This window comes from Cervus elaphus, chromosome 28 (assembly GCF_910594005.1).
Source record: "Cervus elaphus chromosome 28, mCerEla1.1, whole genome shotgun sequence".
In the NCBI taxonomy this organism is placed as follows: domain Eukaryota; kingdom Metazoa; phylum Chordata; class Mammalia; order Artiodactyla; family Cervidae; genus Cervus; species Cervus elaphus.
Genome location: NC_057842.1, coordinates 26,906,695 through 26,927,556, shown reverse-complemented (window position 1 = coordinate 26,927,556; position 20,862 = coordinate 26,906,695). Strand labels below are relative to the sequence as shown.

At 36.4% G+C, this 20,862-nt stretch overlaps 1 protein-coding gene across 8 annotated transcripts in view; it reads right to left on the bottom strand.

Annotated features, from left to right (window-relative positions):
- Positions 1 to 162: 162 nt before the first annotated feature.
- ECHDC1 (ethylmalonyl-CoA decarboxylase 1) overlaps positions 163 to 20,862 on the bottom strand; it is a 59,233-nt gene continuing 38,533 nt past the window's right edge. For 7 of the 8 annotated variants that reach the window (XM_043889778.1, XM_043889777.1, XM_043889781.1 and 4 more), the window contains 3 exons: positions 19,277 to 19,329; positions 14,479 to 14,559; positions 163 to 1,973 (listed from right to left, as the gene is read on the bottom strand). In XM_043889778.1, the coding sequence (XP_043745713.1) occupies positions 1,565 to 1,973; positions 14,479 to 14,559; positions 19,277 to 19,329 (543 nt within the window). In that variant the 3' untranslated portion in view covers positions 163 to 1,564. The remainder of the gene's footprint in view (positions 1,974 to 14,478; positions 14,560 to 19,276; positions 19,330 to 20,862) is intronic. The other variant, XM_043889784.1, reaches the window with a different exon arrangement.

Below are 20,862 nucleotides of genomic sequence, written 5' to 3'. Positions count from 1 at the left end.
TATGATTTCTTCATAGAGAATATTTAAACAGTCTCCAGGGAATTTTCATGGAATAATTATGTGTGGAAATAAACCTAAAGCCTGTCTTAAATAACTTGATAGTAGAGGCTATGTATATACTGGGTTTTCCTTGCCAGTCTTCATTAATGGCTAGCACCAATATGAATTAAATGGTAGGTTTATTTCTAAACAGCAGTAGTAGACACAAACTGACTCAACACAGAATGTTGTAGAATCTACAGCAAGGTTGGAAATGCTGGGTTAATTTGGTAATCAGAATTTGATTCTGCAGAAAAGTAACATGAGTTTACCTTCTATATTTTCCTAAATCAAAACAGCAGGATTATGTTGATGAAGCATATGCAAGTTGTCTTTAGTACAATTTATCAAATGTGAATTGAATATTACAATAGTAAATATAAACTGTCATTACTTTAATAAAATTACCTTTTACCTCTTGTGATAAGATTAGGACTTAATTCCTTGACTTAGATTTTTTTTTTAAGTCTATTACTAAGATCATAAAAGTCTGTCATCCATCATTATTAAATTTACTTTTAAATATACCTAGTTCTAAAAGAAGAAAAGATAGCTATTTCTCAGCAAAAAAAAAAAAAAAACAAATCTGATTCATGTGTAACACGATGCTTCATGAGTCTCTGATCAAAGACAAGTTGATTACTACATAAACTATAGTAACTGCTAGCTTGGAAATTCTGGTGCATACAAATCAACTGGCCAATTTTGTAGAGTCAGACTTTTTGTATGGTGGCCATCATTTCGTAGATAACCAAAAATAAAAATCTAGCAATTATTTAATAAGATCAAATAAGGTCCAAATTTGTAGAAGGGTGGGGTGAGGAGCATCCTTAAAAGAAGGACCAGTCCATGACTTCCTTAATGCAGCTGCATGGAACAGAAGAAAGGACTAATCATAACTACATATCTTCCTGTCCCCCGACCCCTTTCCACTTTTGTTCTCTAAGCTTCATTATATTATTTTTGTAAATTACTTCAGGTTAAGACTTTATGAGAAAGAACACCAGGAATAGGTTTTGTGTAGTTTTTCCTAAAAACTAGCCTTTGGTTATAGCCTAATAACTATCATGGGAATCTGGGAATTAATGATTATGTTTAAGCCAAAAGTGTTGTGTATTAAGAGGTTCAAAATTAGCAACTACCTGAATAAACTGAAAATTAGACCAGCTGAGTTCAGTCAAACAGTTGTTATACTAATATTACAAATACTTTACTACCTTCTAAGTAGTTTTAACACTGATATTTGATACCATTCAACTTTTATACATATTAATCACTGGGGTTTTAACTTGCAGTGTGTATTTTTAAGACTTCCCTGGTGGCTCAGACAGTAAAGCGTCTGCCTACAATGCAGGAGGCCCGGGTTCGATCCCTGGGTGGGGAAGATCTTCTGGAGAAGGAACTGGCAACCCACTCCAGTACTCTTGCCTGGAAAATCCTGTGGGAGAAGCCTGGTAGGCTACAGTCCATGGGGTCGCAAAGAGTCGGAGACGACTGAGCGACTTTACTTATGTATTTTTAAAAATTACTTATTAAACTTTCCCTTCCTAGCAACAGCCTCTAAATTTGCTGGTCCACCCCAAAGTGTTCCTAGAAGATCTCTCTCGCTCTGTAATGCCTCCTCTAAACAAAGCTCTCTGCATGAAGAAACAGATTTTTTCAAAGCTCTGATTACTTCTGGTGGCCCTTTGATAAACTGCTGTAGCCACTCTTGCGCTTCTTTGAGACATTCGGTTTCGTCTGAAGCTTGCAAGATGTCCTCCACCATTCCTATGCGTAATGCTTTTTCTGAATCCAGCTTAAGGGCCCCACTTAATACTTTGAGAGCTTGTCTACTGCCGATGATCTTAACCAGCCGGGTGGCACCACCCCAGCTTGGTATTATGCCCATCTCCTTGTGGACAAATCTGATCTCACTGTCTGTAGTCATTAACCTGCAAAAAAGAAAAGAAAAAACTAATTGAAAGTATGTATGCTTTAGTCACAAAGTACTACCTATTCATAATCTGACCTGAAATCTTCATAGATCTTTATAGGTAGCTGTGTCATTAAAAATAATGTTCAAAAAACCTGGCTAAGTATAGACTTCAGTTTACTACACAGCATTTAGTGCTTCTGTCTGAAAACAAGGTCACCAATCTTGTGTTCGCTTATCTCTTACTTTGGATATAGGAATCTAATCTTCACATTTATTCTGAAAACCCAATCTAAAGTGAGTGGTAGCCTGATGAGACAGCCTGGAGTAAAGTGAAGGTATGGGAGTAGGGAATGTTAGGTGCACAGTACAAAAAAAAATGTATAATAAGTTAAAGTCAGTAGTCCTCAAGGTAAAAATACTGTTCTCTAACTTGGGATTTGTTTTTTAACTCCACTCTTCCCACAAGTATTTACTAAGTTCTACCAATGCCAAGTGGTCTAGATGCAGGACTACAGGAATGACCAAAATAAAATCTCTCTGCTCAGTTTACACTCCTGTTAGGAAAGAAAGACACTGAACAACAATATAATGTCAGTGGTGATAAATGCTACAAAGAAAACGGGGCAAGGGACTAGAGAATGAGGATACACGTGTTGGGTGTGTGCATGGAAAAGGCCTCTGAATTTTTGAGCAACTACCCAAGTGAGTGAGCAATGCAAAATTCTGGAAGGGAATTCCAGGAAGAGGGAATTACAAGTGCAAAGGCCTTGAAGCAGAACTGCTTAGTGTCTCTCGGGACAGGCTTATGTAGCAGGAATAGAGCCAACAGAGAGAAATGGGGGATGAGATCAGAGCAAGCTTATAGGCACTTGGATAGGAGGTCAGATTTTATTTTTCAAGTGTGAGGATCTTTAGGAGGAAGCTGTCCAAAGGAGCAGTATCTTATTTTGTAAGAGTTGCCTATTTAGCATTTAACAGCACACCAACTATTTTAAGGAACTTTATGTTAACTAATCCTTGGAACAACCCTGGAGGTATAGTAATGCTCGTTTTGCAGACAGAAACAGAGGCAACAGATTAAATAAACAGCACAGTCAAGGCCATGCAGCTATAGCAGGGCCAGAATTTTAAATCCAAGTAAGTTAGCTTCCCCATGCGTGCTCTTAACCTCCCACTACATACAACAGGTAACTAGAGGAGAGTGGAAGCGGGCAAGCCAGTAAGAAAGTTGACAGTGGCTTGCGTTGGACTTGCAAGGGATGATTTCCTACAGCAGGGATACATTTTCCCCAAATATTGGGACTTTTATGTACAGGGTGATTAATCAAGTGGAACAATAAAAAGGGAATAAACGAGACTAGTAGGCACAGCAATCACATTTGCCAGTTAAATATGTGTATGCTGTTATTAATAGGCTGCATAAAGCTACACTGTTTAGGGAATGCAGCCTATCAGTATTTTGATTGCATGCCTCAATGCATTCACTATTAAAATCTAATTTGGTCTAAAGGTCATGTCTGAATTTAATTTTTTAAGAAAAATTGTTGCTTTCAAGCTACTCATTACAAAAACGAAGACTAAGTTCTGCAATTCCAAAGTGTTCAATGCCCAGCTGCAGGTGGTTGGTTCTTTTAGCACCAAGAACAACAGACTCTCAGTCTTTGACCCTTTAATCAAGAGAAATATTCCAATAGAGAATTCTCACAAAAGCCTATTTACTAACCCACTGGGAAAGAGGACGTCTTGCAGCTGTGAATTTCTATGAGGGGAAATCTGCCTCAATTATGAACCACTGCTTTTAGAAGAAAACAGCCATGAAAGTAGTAGTTTTCAATATATAATTTTCAAATGTGAGGGAAGAAGGAACTAAGTGTCTTAAGAATCTCAACTAGCCCCAAATTGTGAGGGAAGAACAGCTTCGTTAAACAGAAATCAAGGTCAAAAGAAAGAAATTACAGTAATGTCTAATAGACCTGGAAATAAGAATATTATTAATATTGAAAATTCTATAAAGCTTTTCACAGATAAAATTGTCACAGTTCCTAGTTACACTCTGGAACTGACATTGATGGCTCAGAGCTATGTCTACAATACAAAGAAGGACTATGTCAGGAAAAACTTCACTTAAAATCAGCTGAACATAAAAGCTGGTTAAAGTCCTAGATGTTGGGCTAATGCAGATGAATTTATGACAACAAAAGTCATTATGTATAAAGCATATATATATATATATATATTTGGAATTGTTTCTAAAGAATAATGTTTATTATCATCTTTATACCATGTGTGGTTGTTTTCCTTTTGCCACATTTTATAAGGTGAGGTATCACTTGTAAATGACTCGAACAAATCCTGAGGTTGTCCTTGTACAAACACCTCTTGTCATCAAACTCTGACATCCATTCTTTATACATCTTGCCTAGGGTGTACTTGTGAACTGAAGTGCGTATTACATTAGTAAATATGACCAAAAATTTTATTAGTGACAAAAGAACACAACGTAGTTTAACAATGAGAGAAATATGGGACATTCAGATGATAACCTTTCACAAGACTCTTTATTAATCTAAAAGTTCAAATATAAAATTTTCAATAGTGATAATCAGATTTTATGAATAAAATGTCATATCAACAAGATATATCCAAAAATAGAAACTTCTTCCTAAGAGCCCTTATAGGATTATACACTAATTCCTGCTAGTTTAGATGCAGTTATCTGGTACCACCTATAATGTAGTTTATTGCAAGTGATAATCTATTAATCTATGTAGAAAACTGGAAGACCCAAATCTTAAAATTCTGAAGCCTTACAGCAGACTCACTAAACCATATTAACTCTCTTATTTTGATGAGTAAAAGAACTGTAAGTATCCTCTGGCTGTCTCTTAGTGTCATTATCATCGGCAAGGTTGAAAATTCCTGTGACACCCACTGAGAGGGGTGATGAGGAAATTAATCTAACTTAGATATACCTGGTGTTGTGGTATGGATATATCAGGAAAAACTAACCATAACTTGTGAAAGAGTATCTTTTGACAGGTGTTGCAAAGTCAATGTTGATACCTGAAAGGGCTGTTCATTTTGCTACTAATTTCTGATGAATTTAGCTATAAGCTTCAGGACTTTGAACAAACGTATTCAAGAAAAACAATTACCAAACTGTACTAAAATAGGAAACTTTTTAGTAGAAGTTATTTTTTAAAAGTGTTAAAAATGTTTATTATTAAAGAAAGGTACTTTTCATGGCAAAGAAGGTACTCCATGGCAAAGAAACAAGAAACACATACATAACTGCAGTGGGAAAGAGAATAGCTTAAGCCAGACTGCCAGGCCTGACCACTAGACCGGCTGTGTTTTACACCTTGTTAAAGAGGATGAGGAAGGGCACACTATCTAACATCCCTGGGCCTCTGTATGCTTGTTCAGCAAATAAAGGCAGTATTTATGCCTTAGAATTTCCATGAGTACTACAATAAATGAGTTAATATATGAAAGTTGCTTAGGACATATATACGCCACAATTCTGTTAATCCTAGAGGAACTTGTTTATATATATTTTTTAAAAAAATCAGTGTGGGACTTCCCTGGCAGTTCAGTGGTTAAGACTTCACCTTCCTGTGCAGAGTATGTGGCTTTGATCCCTGATTAGTGACCTAAGATCCCACATGCCTCCTGGCCAAGAAATCAAACTATAAAACAAAAGCAATATCGTAACCAATTCAATAAAGACTTTAAAAATAGTCCACATCAAAAAAAAAAAAAATAGTCCACATCAAAAAAAAAATATCAGTGTGAATTTTTCTGCCTCTGCCACATCTATAGAACACAGTATTATTTATACTTTTATTTGGTATACAAAAATTATGTATTTTATAGCCTCACAGTACACACACTACATTCTCTATGTACTAGTTTTCATTATTATCAATTTGGTTGCCTTAATAGGTAAGTCACTACAAATAATAGCAGTGTTTCTGCTAGAATGGCATTATAAAGTTTTTTCCTGGACTAAATTCAGGTTCCCTAAAGTACTGAAATGTAAAAGAGCTATACTTGCACTGGAAGCCCAGCAAATAATGATACACTACCTTTCCTCAATATCTGTTAATGGAGACTACAAAGTATATGAAATTCTTAATTTTCAAATAAAGGTAGAAATAATACTGTGTTCTGTTATAGATATGGCTGAAGTGGAAGATTCCAAGTTGACTTTTTTTTAAAAAAACATAGACAGATACCTAAGACTAACTAAAGGAATATTATGCAATATAAGTAAAAGCATAAATATTTAAAATTTTAAAGACAACAGTCCTGTTACAAAATTAAATCACATGATATCATAAATTTAAAGTCTGGAATCATTGATTTAAATAAAGTTTTAGGGTCAGAAATTGCTGGTCATTTACGTGGCATGGAGAACAAAGCAAATACAATAAAGCAAACTGTAGTGACATGGGGAAATATGGTTCAAACTTTTTAGAACCATGCCTTGAACACAGACATGTATCTGTTTGTGCATGTACGTTCCTGGCATTTTCTTCCTCCTGCTGTCTACCTGCCATCACATCACAAGACAAATTATAGAAAATAGAGGGAAAGATCTCAAAGATCCTCCCCTTACCTCACCTCTCTGATTTCCTGCTCTTGGCTGATTGGTCTCATGAGGCTCCATGTACTTTATGTAAAGAGACTGCTTGAGTAAGAAAGTATGTGGTTGAATGAAGTTTTTTTCTATTTGTGCACGTGTGCATTTGTGTGTGATGGTGGCGGTACAGTGAAAGAGAAACAAACAGGAGAATGTTTGGGGAATATAAAGTCTGATTTTAATATTCAGTTGTAATCCTAGCATGCTCAGAGAAGGGGATGTTCTTGATGTTACAAGCTCTGAAGTAAGACTTTTCACATAATACAGTGCTAACTACAGAACAAAGCAACACGCACAGGAAATGTGACTGCTTCCTGCGGTGGACATCTCATATTCAGAGTACAGGCACTGCCACAGTAAAAATGGAATTTGCTTTTTAATGACTCTGGGATGTGTTGGTTGGTGTGTGTGTGCATGTTTGTGTGCACATTTGTGCAAGCATGAGTATTATGTTGTATTTCGTGTTTGACTTATTAGGTTAGTATTTTAAGAAAAGGGCTACGTACAGTAGCTCCCTTGGGACAAGCCTGTTTCCAGCTCCCTTTCTTTGTAATAGACTTTGAACTAATAGGTAGCAGCTGGAAATGCTAATACCTTTGGCTGAGAGCTATTTATATTCATGAAATCAATGTTCAAGATTGAAAACAAATTAAATAGCAGGCTCTAAATTGCATAATTGAGAATTTTATTCCTCTAGGGAGATGATGGAATAAAAATGTGTTTTTCATCCAGTGTATAAACAGCAAAATCTTAAGATACTCCAAAGAAAACAAAAAGAAAATGCAGGTAATTCACACAGATACACATCAATGAACATATGAAAATTTATGCCTCACCAAAACCTTAAAAAGCACAAAATAAAATTTAATTTTTGATTATCAAAGTTAGAAGAGAGCTTTTAAAAGAGTAGTACTTATTGTAAAAAAGGATGCTCTCAGACAGACACTCATATACTGCTGGTGACAGCATAAACTGGCAGAATCTTTCCTAGAGGGTAACCTGGCACTATATATCAGAACTCTTAAACATGTTCACATTCTTTGACTAAGTACCTGAACTACTTAGTAAGTGTTAGGATTTATAGAATAAATCAAAGAAAATAATCCAAAATGACAAAGTCTTACATATCAAGCAGTTATCACAGCATTAATCATAATAGAGGAAAATTAGGAACAGTCAAAAGAGGATATTTTAGTACATCCAAACTGATGGAATATTTTTAAAAATTTTAAATTCATATTTATCAAATACACAAGTGGTATGGGAACACTTTCATTAAATATAAACTATAGATCATATGATCCTAATTTTCAAAAAATAGAAAATTATATGTCTATTTTAAAAAGCCATGAAGAAAGCACACTGCAGTGCTAGTGCTAATTATCTTTGCTGTAACTTTAATTTTTATGCTATAGCTAACTATATTCTTAAAACTTTTTTAAATACAGTAAGGTATATTTTATTATTACAATATTTACAATAGTTCAAAATAAGTATTTTCAAAATAATCTTCCCTGGTGGCTCATATGGTAAAGAATATGCCTGCAGTGTGGGAGACCCAGGTTCAATCCCTGGGTCAGAAAGATCTCCTGGAGAAGGGAATGGCTACCCACTGCAGTATTCTTGCCTGGAGAATCCCATGGACAGAGGAGCCTGGCAGGCTGCAGTCCATGGGATCACAAAGAGTGGACATGACTGAATGACCAACACACAAAATAACCTAGAACGTAGCTATTCAATGTGTGGTCTGTGAACCAGTAATATCAGTATCAACTCAGGCTTCACCCCTGAGATGAAGTCAGAACTGCATTTCAATAAAATCCTCAGGCGATTCATATTCACCAGAATGCACACAATATCCTTTTACAACCAGAAAGCACAGTAAACATTTTTAAAGTATCATCATCTGTATTACTTACTATTGATGTTATCACACAAACTTAGTGGCTTAAAAAACATTATCTCAGTTCTGAACATGAAGAGTTCTGAAAACTAAGTGTAGTACATGACCCTGCAGTAGAGGAAATGTCCAGGAGTGCTATAAAGGCCATTATTGCCAAACTGACACAATTAGAATGTGGAAAGTATACTAGACGAAAGTATGGTATCAATGGTAAACTTCTTGCATTTGACAACTGTGTGCTATGGTTATATAAAGAACACTCTAGTTCTTCATTAGAGTACAGTAACTTACTATATGGACTCTTGCTGACAAAGGTCCATCTGGTCAAAGCTATGGTTTTTCCACTAGTCATGTATGGATATGAGAGTTGGACCATAAAAAAGGCTGAGGGCTGAAGAATTGATGCTTTTGAACTGTGGTGTTGGAAAAGACTCTTGAGAGTCCTTTAGACTGCAAGGAGACAACCAGTCAGTCCTAAAGGAAATCAGTCCTGAATATTCTTTGGAAGGACTGATGCTGAAGCTGAAGCTCCAATCCTTTGGCCACTTGACGTGAAGAGCCAACTCACTGGAAAAGGCCCTGATGCTAGGAAAGATTGCGGCAGAAGGAGAAGGGGATGACAGAGGATGAGATGGTTGAATGGCATCACTAACTCAATGGACATGAGTTTGAGCAAACTCCAGGAGTTGGTGATGGACAGGGAAGCCTGGCGTGCTGCAGTCCATGGGGTTGCAAAGAGTCGGACACAACTGAGCAACTAGTTCTTGAAAAAAGAATATATATTTATGTATGTGTGTGTGGGTGTATAAGGGAGTAAAAGGGTAAGATGTTTGCAACCTACTCTCAAATTTCTCATAAAAAACTATTCTACATATATGTGTATGTATATACATATATAAAACATACATATACACACACACATAAGAGGTGAAAAACAGAAGAGCAAAATGTTAAAAATTGGTGAAGTTACATTATAAAATGGTACAGGGAGTCTTTGTCCATTCCACAACTGGTTCCAGGATCCCTCACAGATATCAGAATCTTCAGATGCTTAATTTCCTTATACAAAATGGTGCAGTATTTTTATATAAACTGTACACGTCCTCCCATATAGTTTAAATATCTCTAGATTACCTAATTCAGTGTAAAAGGAACATCAGTAGTTGCAAGCACATGGCAAATTCAAGTTTTGCTTTTTGAAATTTTCTGGAATTTTTTTTCCAGAGTATTTTCAATCCTTGGTTGAAATCTTGAATTTGAAACCCACAGATACAGAGGGCTGACCGTAATTTCAAACCAAAAACACAATTCCAATTTCTCTCTTATACCAAATTAAGCAGCAAAAACTGAATAACAGACAAGAAATTAAACTGTTCACATGTTTCTGACTGCCAAAAGTTGACAGTGAAAACTCAAGCAGTCTGAGTTTGTCATTTTCTATTTTCGAGGATATTTCTGAGAGATTTTCTTTCCTTTCCCCTTGCCTCTCCCACCCCCTTCCTTTTGTTGAATGATAGGGAATAAGACAAGGGGATTCAAGGAATGAGTGTTCTAAGCACCTCCTAAAGCACACTCTAGAATCTTGAGCTTGAAACCAATCTAAGAAACTATAATACAGTAACACATTAAGTAATTTTTGGAACAACGAACCTTTATCAATTTGGTGTATCTAAATTTACAAGTTTAAAAAGATGCAGTTCACAAAGGTAACTTGGAGTAACAAAGTTACCAATTTTAATTGGTGACCAAATAGGAATATAAAAGTTAGCAAAAAAAAAACCAAAAAACTGACAACTATATTCTCTATGACAAGCCCTTGTGACGGAGGTAGAATGGTCCCACAAAGACGTCCAGGCCCTAATCCCAGGAAGCTGTGCATACGTTACTTTACATGATAAAATTAAGATCTAATTAAGGTTTTATATATATATATATATATATATAAAACCTCTTATATATATATATATATAGAGGCATTATCCCAGGCATTATCTGAGTGGGCTCATTCTAACCAGTGAGCTCTTAAAAGCAGAAAACTTTCTCCAGCTGGAGTCGGAAAGATGCAGCAGAGGGAAAAGTGAGAAAGATTTAAAGTGTGAAAGGAACTTAACCCCCCCACTGCTGAAGGGGGTCACATGGAAAACATGAGAAGGAATACAGGCATCCTCCAAGAGTGAAGACTGACCCCTGGCTGGCATGCTGACAGAAAAACAGAGACCTCAGTCTTACAAGTGCATAGGACTGGATTCTGCCAACTGTGACCAGGATGAGCCTGGACGTGCACGCTCCCCCGAGTCCTTAGAGCTCAGTCCGGTCAACCTACTGACTTGGGCCATGCGTGACCAGGTTTAGAGAAGCCAGTTTGGCCCAGCCAGACTTCCAACTTATGTATCTGTGAGATAAACGGGTGCTGTTATAAGCCACTAAATTTGAGGTGATTTGTTATGGCTGCAATAGAAAATTAATATTCAAATACATATTTTCTTAATTTGTGTTTCATTTAATCAAGACAAATTTAAAAGTCAGAAGCAGATGATTTTATCACAGTTCTAGCTTTTCATTTTCTCATCAATTTTGTCACTAAAGAGAAACATAATGTTTGAATGACGAGTTTTTGAGCACTGTGGAATGCCAATTTTTAAGTTACCAGCTTTAGAAAATGTTTTTTAAAAGCCATTTTCTCTAAGCAAGTTTTACATAAAAATTGTGACTCAACTGGAGGCAATTCAGTCTAAGAGTCTATATATGTCATGTAGATCTGAGTGCTTCTGACGTATTAATTTATTACATGTATTATCAGCTGGTGCTTAAAGGGTTTTGGGGCAAGGAGGGGGGTAATGCTGGAATGCTGTATAAGCTCATTTATTAGGAATATTCATATTAAAAGTATTTCTCAAAAAAAAAGTATTTCTCATCTCCTGAAATAGTTTACAGTTTGTTATAGAAAATAATCGACAGAGCAATGATAAAGTTAGGTGGAAGATCAGCTAGAGTAATTTATACTGATTCATCACTACCTTATAACTAGTGGTTAGGAATGTACTTCAGTTATACAAGACTCTCTACTACCCTTTACCTTTAAGAACTCTTGTATTGAGTGTGTACATTTAAAAGAGCTGAATAGTCTAAGAGAGTGTTTTCACGCTTCTATTGTGAAGGATCAGTTTCTATGTTTTTTAAACTTCTTGTAAGTGGTGAACCAACAATTTTATAAAATGTAATAAAACTGTATTACTAAAAATACTAAACAAAAAATCAAGACGCACAACTTTCTTGAATGGCAGCACCAAGCTAGCATAAATGTGTGATAAACATATGTTTAATGAATGACTCTACTGAATGCAGCTTAAAACAAGGATCTATACAAGCCAAGTAGTTGATCCACAAATGAATATGTCTTCATGGAAAAGTGACTGCATCTGTTTATGATACTGAATATATCTGATGAGGGTAGTACCCTCAGATTTCTCATAATCAAAAAAAAACTCAGCATTTTATGAGGTTCTAGGACATAAGACACTTCATTTATAGAAAAACATAGCAAACATAGTATTAAAGGACTAAGTAATCTTTAATTATTTCTTCTGTGATTTTGCCTTTTGTCCTGAACCCTAACTCCACCGAAACACAGATCAGGAATGAGTATAAAAGATGAAACAAAAGTCTAACAAATGCTTAAAGATGAGCACACGACTCTGTGTTAGAGAGTACATCTATAAAGTTTTAATTTTCACTTACTTTTATGTAGAGGATTTTTAAGTGTAATAATGTATACTTACATATAGCTTAGGATTCTTTAGATATATTACATTATATCTAAATATATACTTTATATTTATATATTATATAATTTTATATTTAAATGATATATTTCATAAGTACCTTTATTTCAGGGTAAAGCGAGAAAAGCATTTAATCCTTTCACACACATTTTCAATTTAGTCTCATGTTGTCCATAAAGCCAATATAACTCCTTCCTCCTCACAGAATGAAATGTAGCTTCCTGATAGAATCTGGAATTGGGTCCATATAGTAAAAGCTATGGTTTTTCCAGTAGAAATGTATGAATGTGAGAGTTGGACCATAAAGAAAGCTGAGCACTGAAGAATTAATGCTTTTGAACTGTGGTGTTGGAGAAGACACGTGAGAGTCCCTTAGACTGCAAGGAGATCAAAACAGTCAATCCTAAAGGAAATCAGTCCTGAATATTCATTGGAAGGACTGATGCTGAAGCTGAAACTCCAATACTCTGGCCACCTGATGCAAAGAACTGACTCCTTGGAAAAGACCCTGATGCTGGGAAAGACTGAAGGTGGGAGGAGAAGGGGACAGCAGAGGATGAGATGGTTGGATGGCATCACTGACTCAATGGACATGAGTTTGAGTAAGCTCCAGGAGCTGGTGATGGACAGGGAGGCCTGGCGTGCTGTGCACAGTCCATGGGGTCGCAAAGAGTCGAACACAACTGAGTGACTGAAGTGAACTGAATGCAATCTGCACTGGCGACAGCAGAGGGCGGTGTCATGGGAAATGACCAGTTTTTGTTGCTACAAGAATCCTCCCCAGTTAGGAAGTACTAGTTTTCAAACTGGCTTCTCCAGGTGGCGGTGGCTCAAAGGTAAAGAATCTGCGTGTAATGTAGGAGAAGCAGGTTCAATCCCTGGGTCGGGAAGATCCCCTGGAGTAGAGCATAGCAGTCCACTCCAGTATGCTTGCCTGGAGAATCCCATGGACAGAGGAGCCGGGCAGGCTACAGTCCATATGGTCACAGAGAGTCAGACACAACTAAAGCAACTTTAGCACAGTTTTCAAAGAGACTGGGATCTTTGTCATTTGTCTTATACACCCAAACTATTTTAAAATCTCAATTTATTTGACTACAAAGTGACATGTTTCAACTTATAAACTGAAACCTGAATCATAAATTGAAAAAAGTTACCTCTTTTGCATAAATTAGCTAACTGAATCTTTCCTCACAGTATTTCTGTTAGTATGCTATTTATATTTAGTTCAAAAGGAAAATAAATAGAATATATTGGTTATAGAATAGTTAACTTATAAAACTATAAAGGAAAATGAGAAAGTAATTATAAAATTTAGGGTAATACTTTCTTAGACGGAAATGAAGGGGTTATGCCTTAGGGAGTTCAGGAATGCTGATAATGTTTCAATTCTTGACCTATAAGATGGTTACATAGCTTCCTATTTTGTAGCAAGTCATTAAACTGACATTTATGTTTTATACACACAAAACCAAAATATAGAAAGCCTTACAAAAACTGTATCATTCCTATAAAGTACAGCTTCGTGTGTTAGTCACTCAGTCGTATTAGACTCTGCAACCCCACAAACTGTAGCCCACCAGGCTTCTCCATCCATGGAATTCTCCAGGCAAGAAAACGAGTGGATTGCCATTCCCTTCTCCTAAAGTATAGCTATCCAATACTAAAAAGAATCCTAGGATTAAAGGGTTAATTGGTACCAAATAATTTTCTCTAAATGAATTCTCTAATCAGCCCAAACTCCCCACAAAGTTTCTACAAATCACAGTAGAGACAGGGTCTGAGAAAACCTCTTGTTATTAGTAAGAGGAACACTTAGGCAGACCCTTTCCCCATTCTCTTTATTTCTTTGGTTTTATTTTTTAGTTCTTTTCTTGTATAATTCCTATGACTCTTAAAGTTTCATGTATTTCCTCGGCTTCATTCCCCAGGGACTTTGTTAATATGGATTTGTTTCTTTCAAAACCATTTTGTTTTGTTAACTTTCTGAAATGCACAGCAGTGAAGTAATTATGGAGTTACATTAGACTGATTAAGATTATCTACTTTAATGATATGATTGGCAGAAAGAAAATATTTGCTCATCGATCATCCTATTTAAAAATATATAAAATACCTATAATTTGGGCAAAGAAATAAATTTCACACATTAATTATATTTGTGCAAGGAGCAATACAATGTTTACCCTACCTGAAATCACACGCAGTAGTAACTTCTGCTCCTCCACCCAATGCCCGACCTTGAACCAGTGCAACACTTATTAAAGGAAGTCTATGTATTGAAGGAAGAAGGAAAAAATGGATGTTAATATTTTAAATTTTGATATTAATCTACAAGTATTTAAAAAACTTGAGATATAGTAGAAACAAAATTATTGATCTATGTTTATAAAAACAAGCACACCTCAAAGTACAATAGAACCATTAGCCTGTAACCATGAGAAGCAAAACAGTATAATAATGAAGATATAATAATTCATACTAAATGATATGCAAACTTGTCAAAGTGAAGGTGTTAGTAGCTAAGTTGTGTCTGACTCTGTGCCACCCCATGAACTGTAGCCTGCCAACTTCCTCTATCCATGGAATTCTCCAGGCAAGAATGCTGGAATGGGTAGCCATTCCCTTCTTCAGGGGATCTTCCTGACCCAGGGATCAAACCTGGGTCTCCTGCACTGCCATCTTTACCATTCTGAGCCACCAGGGAAGCCCCAAACTGATCAACATACCTCTCCAAATCATTATTTATTTTAAACTACAGGCATATTAACTTTCTTCCAAATAAACAGTTGTTTCTGTGTAATGCAAGCACATCTCATTTTATTGCACTTCACTTTACTGGGCTTCCCTGGTGGCTCAGCTGGTAAAGAATCCACCTTCAATGTGGGAAACTTGGGTTCGATCCCTGGGTTGGGAAGATCCCCTGGAGAAGGAAAAGGCTACCCTCTCCAGTATTCTGGCCTGGAGAAATCCATGGACTGTATATAGTCCACGAGGTTGCAAAGAGTCGGACACGACTGAGCAACTTTTACTTTCACTTATTGTGCTAGATTAGGCTTTGGCTAACAGTTAGCCAAGTTGTGAATGCAAAGTAAAAGTTCTTGAAGGAAATTAACAGTGCTCCTCCAGTGAACACAGGAAAGATAAGAAAGCAAAACAACTTTATTGCTAATAGGAAGAAAGTCTTATTGGTTCAGATATTAGATCAAACTACCCACATTTCCTTAAGCCAAAGCCTAATCCAGAGCAAGGTCCTAACTCTCTTCAGTTTTATGAAGGCTGAGAGAGATGTGGAAGACACAGAAGAAAAGTCTGAAGCTAGCAGAGGCTGAAGCCGTCTCCATAACATAAATGTGCTAGGTAAGGCAGCACGTGCTGATGCAGATCAGACGCCAGCTGCAGCAAGTCATCCTGAAGATCTAACTAAGATAATTCATGAAGGTGAGGACACAGACAAAACAACCTTATATTAGAAGAAGATGCCATCTAGGACTGAAATTCACGGCTACAGAGAGACGTCAATGCCTGGCTTCAAAGCTTCAAAGGACAGGCTGACTCTCTGTTTAGGGGCAGCTCGTTACTAGTTGAAACTAAATGCTCATTTACCACTCTGAAAATCTGAGGGCTCTTAAGAATTATGCTCAATCTACTCAGTGTTATGTAAATGGAACAACAAAGGCTGGGTGAGCATATCGGTTTACAACGTGGTTTACTAAATATTTTAAGTCCACTGCTGATTTACTGCTCAGAAAAAACAGATTTCTTGCAAACCATTACTGCCCATTGACAATGAAATGCACTGGTCACCCAAGAGCTCTGATGAAGGTGTACAGTGAAATAAAAGCTGTTTTCCATGCCTGCTAATACAATATCCATTCTGCAGCCTGTGGATCAAGTTAGTAATTTTAACTTTCAAGTCTCATTATTTAAAAAATACAATTCATTAGTCTTTTAGCTTCCACAGAGAGTGATTCTTCTGATGGATCTGGAGAAAGTAAATTGAAAACCTTCTGGAAAGGATTCACTATTCAAGATGCTGTTGGGGCTTCCCCAATGGCTCAGCAGGTAAAGAATCTGTCTGTGATGCAGGAGACCCAGGAGACTGCAGTTCGATCCCTGGGTCGGGAAGATTCCCTGGAGGAAGAAATGGCAACCAATGCCAGTATTTTTGCCTGGAAAATTTCATGGGCAGAGGAGCCTGGTGACATTATTAAAAACATCTGTGATTTGTGGGAAGAACTCATCATCATTAACAGGAGTTTGGAAGAAGCTGATTCCAAACCTCTTGGATGACTTTGAGGCGTTCAAGACATCATTAGAGGAAATAACTGCAGATGTGATGGAAACAGCAAGAGAACAAGAAGTGGAGCCTGAAAATGTGACGGATTCTGCTGCAATCTCATGATAAACAGATGAGGAGTTGCTTCTCATGGATGAGCAGAGAGTGTTTTCTTGAGATGGAATCTACTCCTGGTGAAGATGTTGTGACTGTTGAAATGACAACAAAAGATTTTAAATATTAAGTAAACATATTTGATAAAGCTGCCACAGGGTTTGAGAGGATTGACTCCAATTCTGAAAGAAGTTCCTCTGAGTAAAATGCTGTCAAACAGCACTGGATGTTACAGAGAAATCAAAGGAAGAGTCAAGTGAAGTTGAAAACTTCACTGTTGTCTTATTTCAAGAAATTTCCACAGCTACCCCAACCTTTAGCAACTACCACCTTGATCAGTTAGCAGCCATTAATACTGACCCTACACCATCAAAGAGATTAAGATTCACTGAAGGCTCAGATGACGATTGGCATTTTTTAGCAATAAAGTGTTTCTAAATTAATATGTACATTTTTTAAGACATAATGCTATCACATACTTAATAGACTACAGTAGAGTATAAATATAACTTTCATATGCACTGGAAAACCAAAAAATTCTGTGACTTGCTTTATTTTGACACCACTTTGTTGTGGCGGTGTGGAACCTAACCTGCAATGTCTCCGAGGTAAGCCTGTATACAGGCTCCCTGGGGGGCTCACAGGTAAAGAGTCTGCCTGCGATGCAGAAGACCCAGGTTTGATCCCTGCACAGGGACAATTCCCTGGAGAAGGCAATGGCAACCCGCTCCAATATTCTTGCCTGGAGAATTCCATGGACAGAGAAGCCTGGCAGGCTACAGTTCATGGGGTCCAAAGAGTTGGACAGGACTGACTGACTGACTAACAAGCTTGTAGAGAGCTCCTGGAACTTCTAAGCACCTGACAATTGGGAATTACTCAGTCTTAGTCCATTTTTGTTGATATCAAATTACAGATGGGAAAATTAAGGCTGTATCAAAAAGGAAGAAATGTGGTATGGAAGGTTCCTATCAAAAATCTTTTCATTCCTCATTCAAATGATCCAGAGACTGATTCTACATAAAAGAATGGTTCTGAAGTAAAAAGTCTTTACCTTTCATGTTTGCAAAGACCCATTTTGCAGAACTGTGTATTAAAAGGTGAATTTAAAATGTTTTGAAAATATATAACTTTTAGTGGGTCTAACCAAAATGAAAAGATGCAGGTCTAAAGAAATTGCACATTTCTTAACACACACTGCTTCCAAATAAAAAGAATTACCTAAAGAAAAAAACTTCTAAGATTTACTTAAGAAAAGGTCAAATGTGGTAAGAAGTAGGTGAACAGGAAGTAAGACAATGAAGACAGTATTCACTCTCCCTAGACTCTCACATATAAAGAGCAACAAAAATACATTGATGTCCAATTAATAAGTGTGTAAACAAGTATTTATTTCCTTAGTTTCCCTGAATTTTAACTTTTTTTACATTCAGAATATGGAAGTAGAAAGCTAATCACCCCAATCATGTAAGTTTGTAACCCCAAATGCATAATGGCAGGACCCAAATTTTTTCCCTTTTCTTCCTCTTCTAGGTGCAAAGTGAATCCATCTTTCTCAGAAGTATGTAAAAGCTTTCTCCAACTGATAACTCTTTTTCTCTCTCCTTGTGGATACAGATCACTTCACTATACATTCTACTAATTTTGAATATTAGGTTATCTTTATGTGTCTTTTCTGCTTTAGTATCAGTATTTAACTTTCACATGTCTATACTTAAATATAGCCAGCTTACAACAAAATACAAACTCTTCAGGGAAAAGAGCTAAGTCTTAAACTCTTTTTACGTCTCAAGGCTCTTATTTTTAAAATATTTGTATGTACTTCACTAACAACTGATTATATGACTGTCCTTGATGGCAAAAATAAATATGAACCAAAATATATGAATATTGAATTCATATATTCTAAATATGAATAGACTATCAGTGACTATTTTTTAACTAGTGCAAAGCATAGAATAATAGTTATTTTGGGTTTTTTAGAAACTGTGTTTTTTTAAATAATTGCCTTTTTTATTTTTTAAATTATGAAAATATAACACATTTATAGGAGACTTGGAAAATACAGAACAAAGTTACATACAGTTCCACTATATATTACAATTATTTTTTAATAGATAAAGATTTTTAGTTGGAGTTTCAATATCAAACTCTCAAAAATTAATGGACTGAATATACAGAAAAGTAGAAGGATACAGTAGACCTGAAAGGCACCATGAACCAATTCAACATAATTAAGATTTATACAATTTTCACACAACAGGAGGATACAAATTCTATTCAAGTTCTCATAAACTATAAACTAGGAGACCCTGGAACATATCCAGGGACATAAAACAAGGTGCAAAAATTTCATGGTCTAAAGGTATCAAAATCAAAGTCTCTTCTCTTACCACTGTGAAATGATGCTAAAAATCAGTATCAAAAGATATTTGAAAACAACCCATATACTTTCAAGTACCATGTGACATTTACCAAGATAGATCTTTGACTTAGCCACTCAAAGCCTCAGTAAAGTTAGAAGACTGAAAAAACACAGAGGTGGTTACAGAGAAGAAAGCAAAGAAATCATGTTTTAAAAACAAAGAAACATTACCTCATAAATCGTGTTAAGGTGTTTTGCATGAACATGCATAAGGCCACTCCATCCTTTAAATAAGAATAAACACAAAGATACAATGTAAATGTTTCACATAAGAAATTTAAAAAAAAAAACAACACTTTCAGGATTTAGAAAGTAATAGAGCCAAAAATAATGAAATTTTTAAAATGAGATTTTCATTTAAAAACTCTTTGAAGCTGTCTGAAATGCAAATGATACTGTATTTATTGTGTTGCTCTTCAAGGGTTCTTTGAACTCAGCTTTGTATGAGCTATTACCATGAACTTAGGTGTAAGAGTCAGGTCTAGAAAAGTGTAGAGTTCTACCCAGGGTAATTTGGAAGGACAAGGCGTAAGACATACCCACCTATTATCCCAAACTCTGATCCCCTAAGAATATAAACATATAAAAAACAAATTTCTTAATAGTAGTATAAATTAATTGTCTCTTCTTTTTACCCTTATACTTTTTTTTTTTTCCATTTATTTTTATTAGTTGGAGGCTAATTACTTCACAACATTGCAGTGGGTTTTGTCATACATTGACATGAATCAGCCATGGAGTTACCTGTATTCCCCATCCCGATCCCCCCTCCCACCTCCCTCTCCACACGATTCCTCTGGGTCTTCCCAGTGCACCAGGCCCGAGCACTTGTCTCATGCATCCCACCTGGGCTGGTGATCTGTTTCACCGTAGATAATATACACGCTATTCTTTCGAAACATCCCACCCTCGCCTTCTCCCACAGAGTTCAAAAGTCTGTTCTGTATTTCTGTGTCTCTTTTTCCGTTTTGCATATAGGGTTATCGTTACCATCTTTCTAAATTCCATATATATGTGTTAGTATGCTGTAATGTTCTTTATCTTTCTGGCTTACTTCACTCTGTATAATGGGCTCCAGTTTCATCCATCTCATTAGGACTGACTCAAATGAATTCTTTTTAACAGCTGAGTAATATTCCACTGTGTATATGTACCACAGCTTCCTTATCCATTCGTCTGCTGATGGGCATCTAGGTTGCTTCCATGTCCTGGCTATTATAAACAGTGCTGCAATGAACATTGGGGTGCACGTGTCTCTTTCAGATCTGGTTTCCTCAGTGTGTATGCCCAGGAGTGGGATTGTTGGGTCATATGGCAGTTCTATTTCCAGTTTTTTAAGAAATCTCCACACTGTTCTCCATAGTGGCTGTACTAGTTTGCATTCCCACCAACAGTGTAAGAGGGTTCCCTTTTCTCCACACCCTCTCCAGCATTTATTGCTTGTAGACTTTTGGATAGCAGCCATCCTGACTGGTGTGTAATGGTACCTTATTGTGGTTTTGATTTGCATTTCCCTGATAATGAGTGATGTTGAGCATCTTTTCATGTGTTTGTTAGCCATCTGTATGTCTTCTTTGGAGAAATGTCTGTTTAGTTCTTTGGTCCATTTTTTGATTGGGTCATTTATTTTTCTGGAATTGAGCTGCAGGAGTTGCTTGTATATTTTTGAGATTAATCCTTTGTCTGTTGCTTCATTTGCTATTATTTTCTCCCAATCTGAGGGCTGTCTTTTCACCTTGCTTATAGTTTCCTTTGTT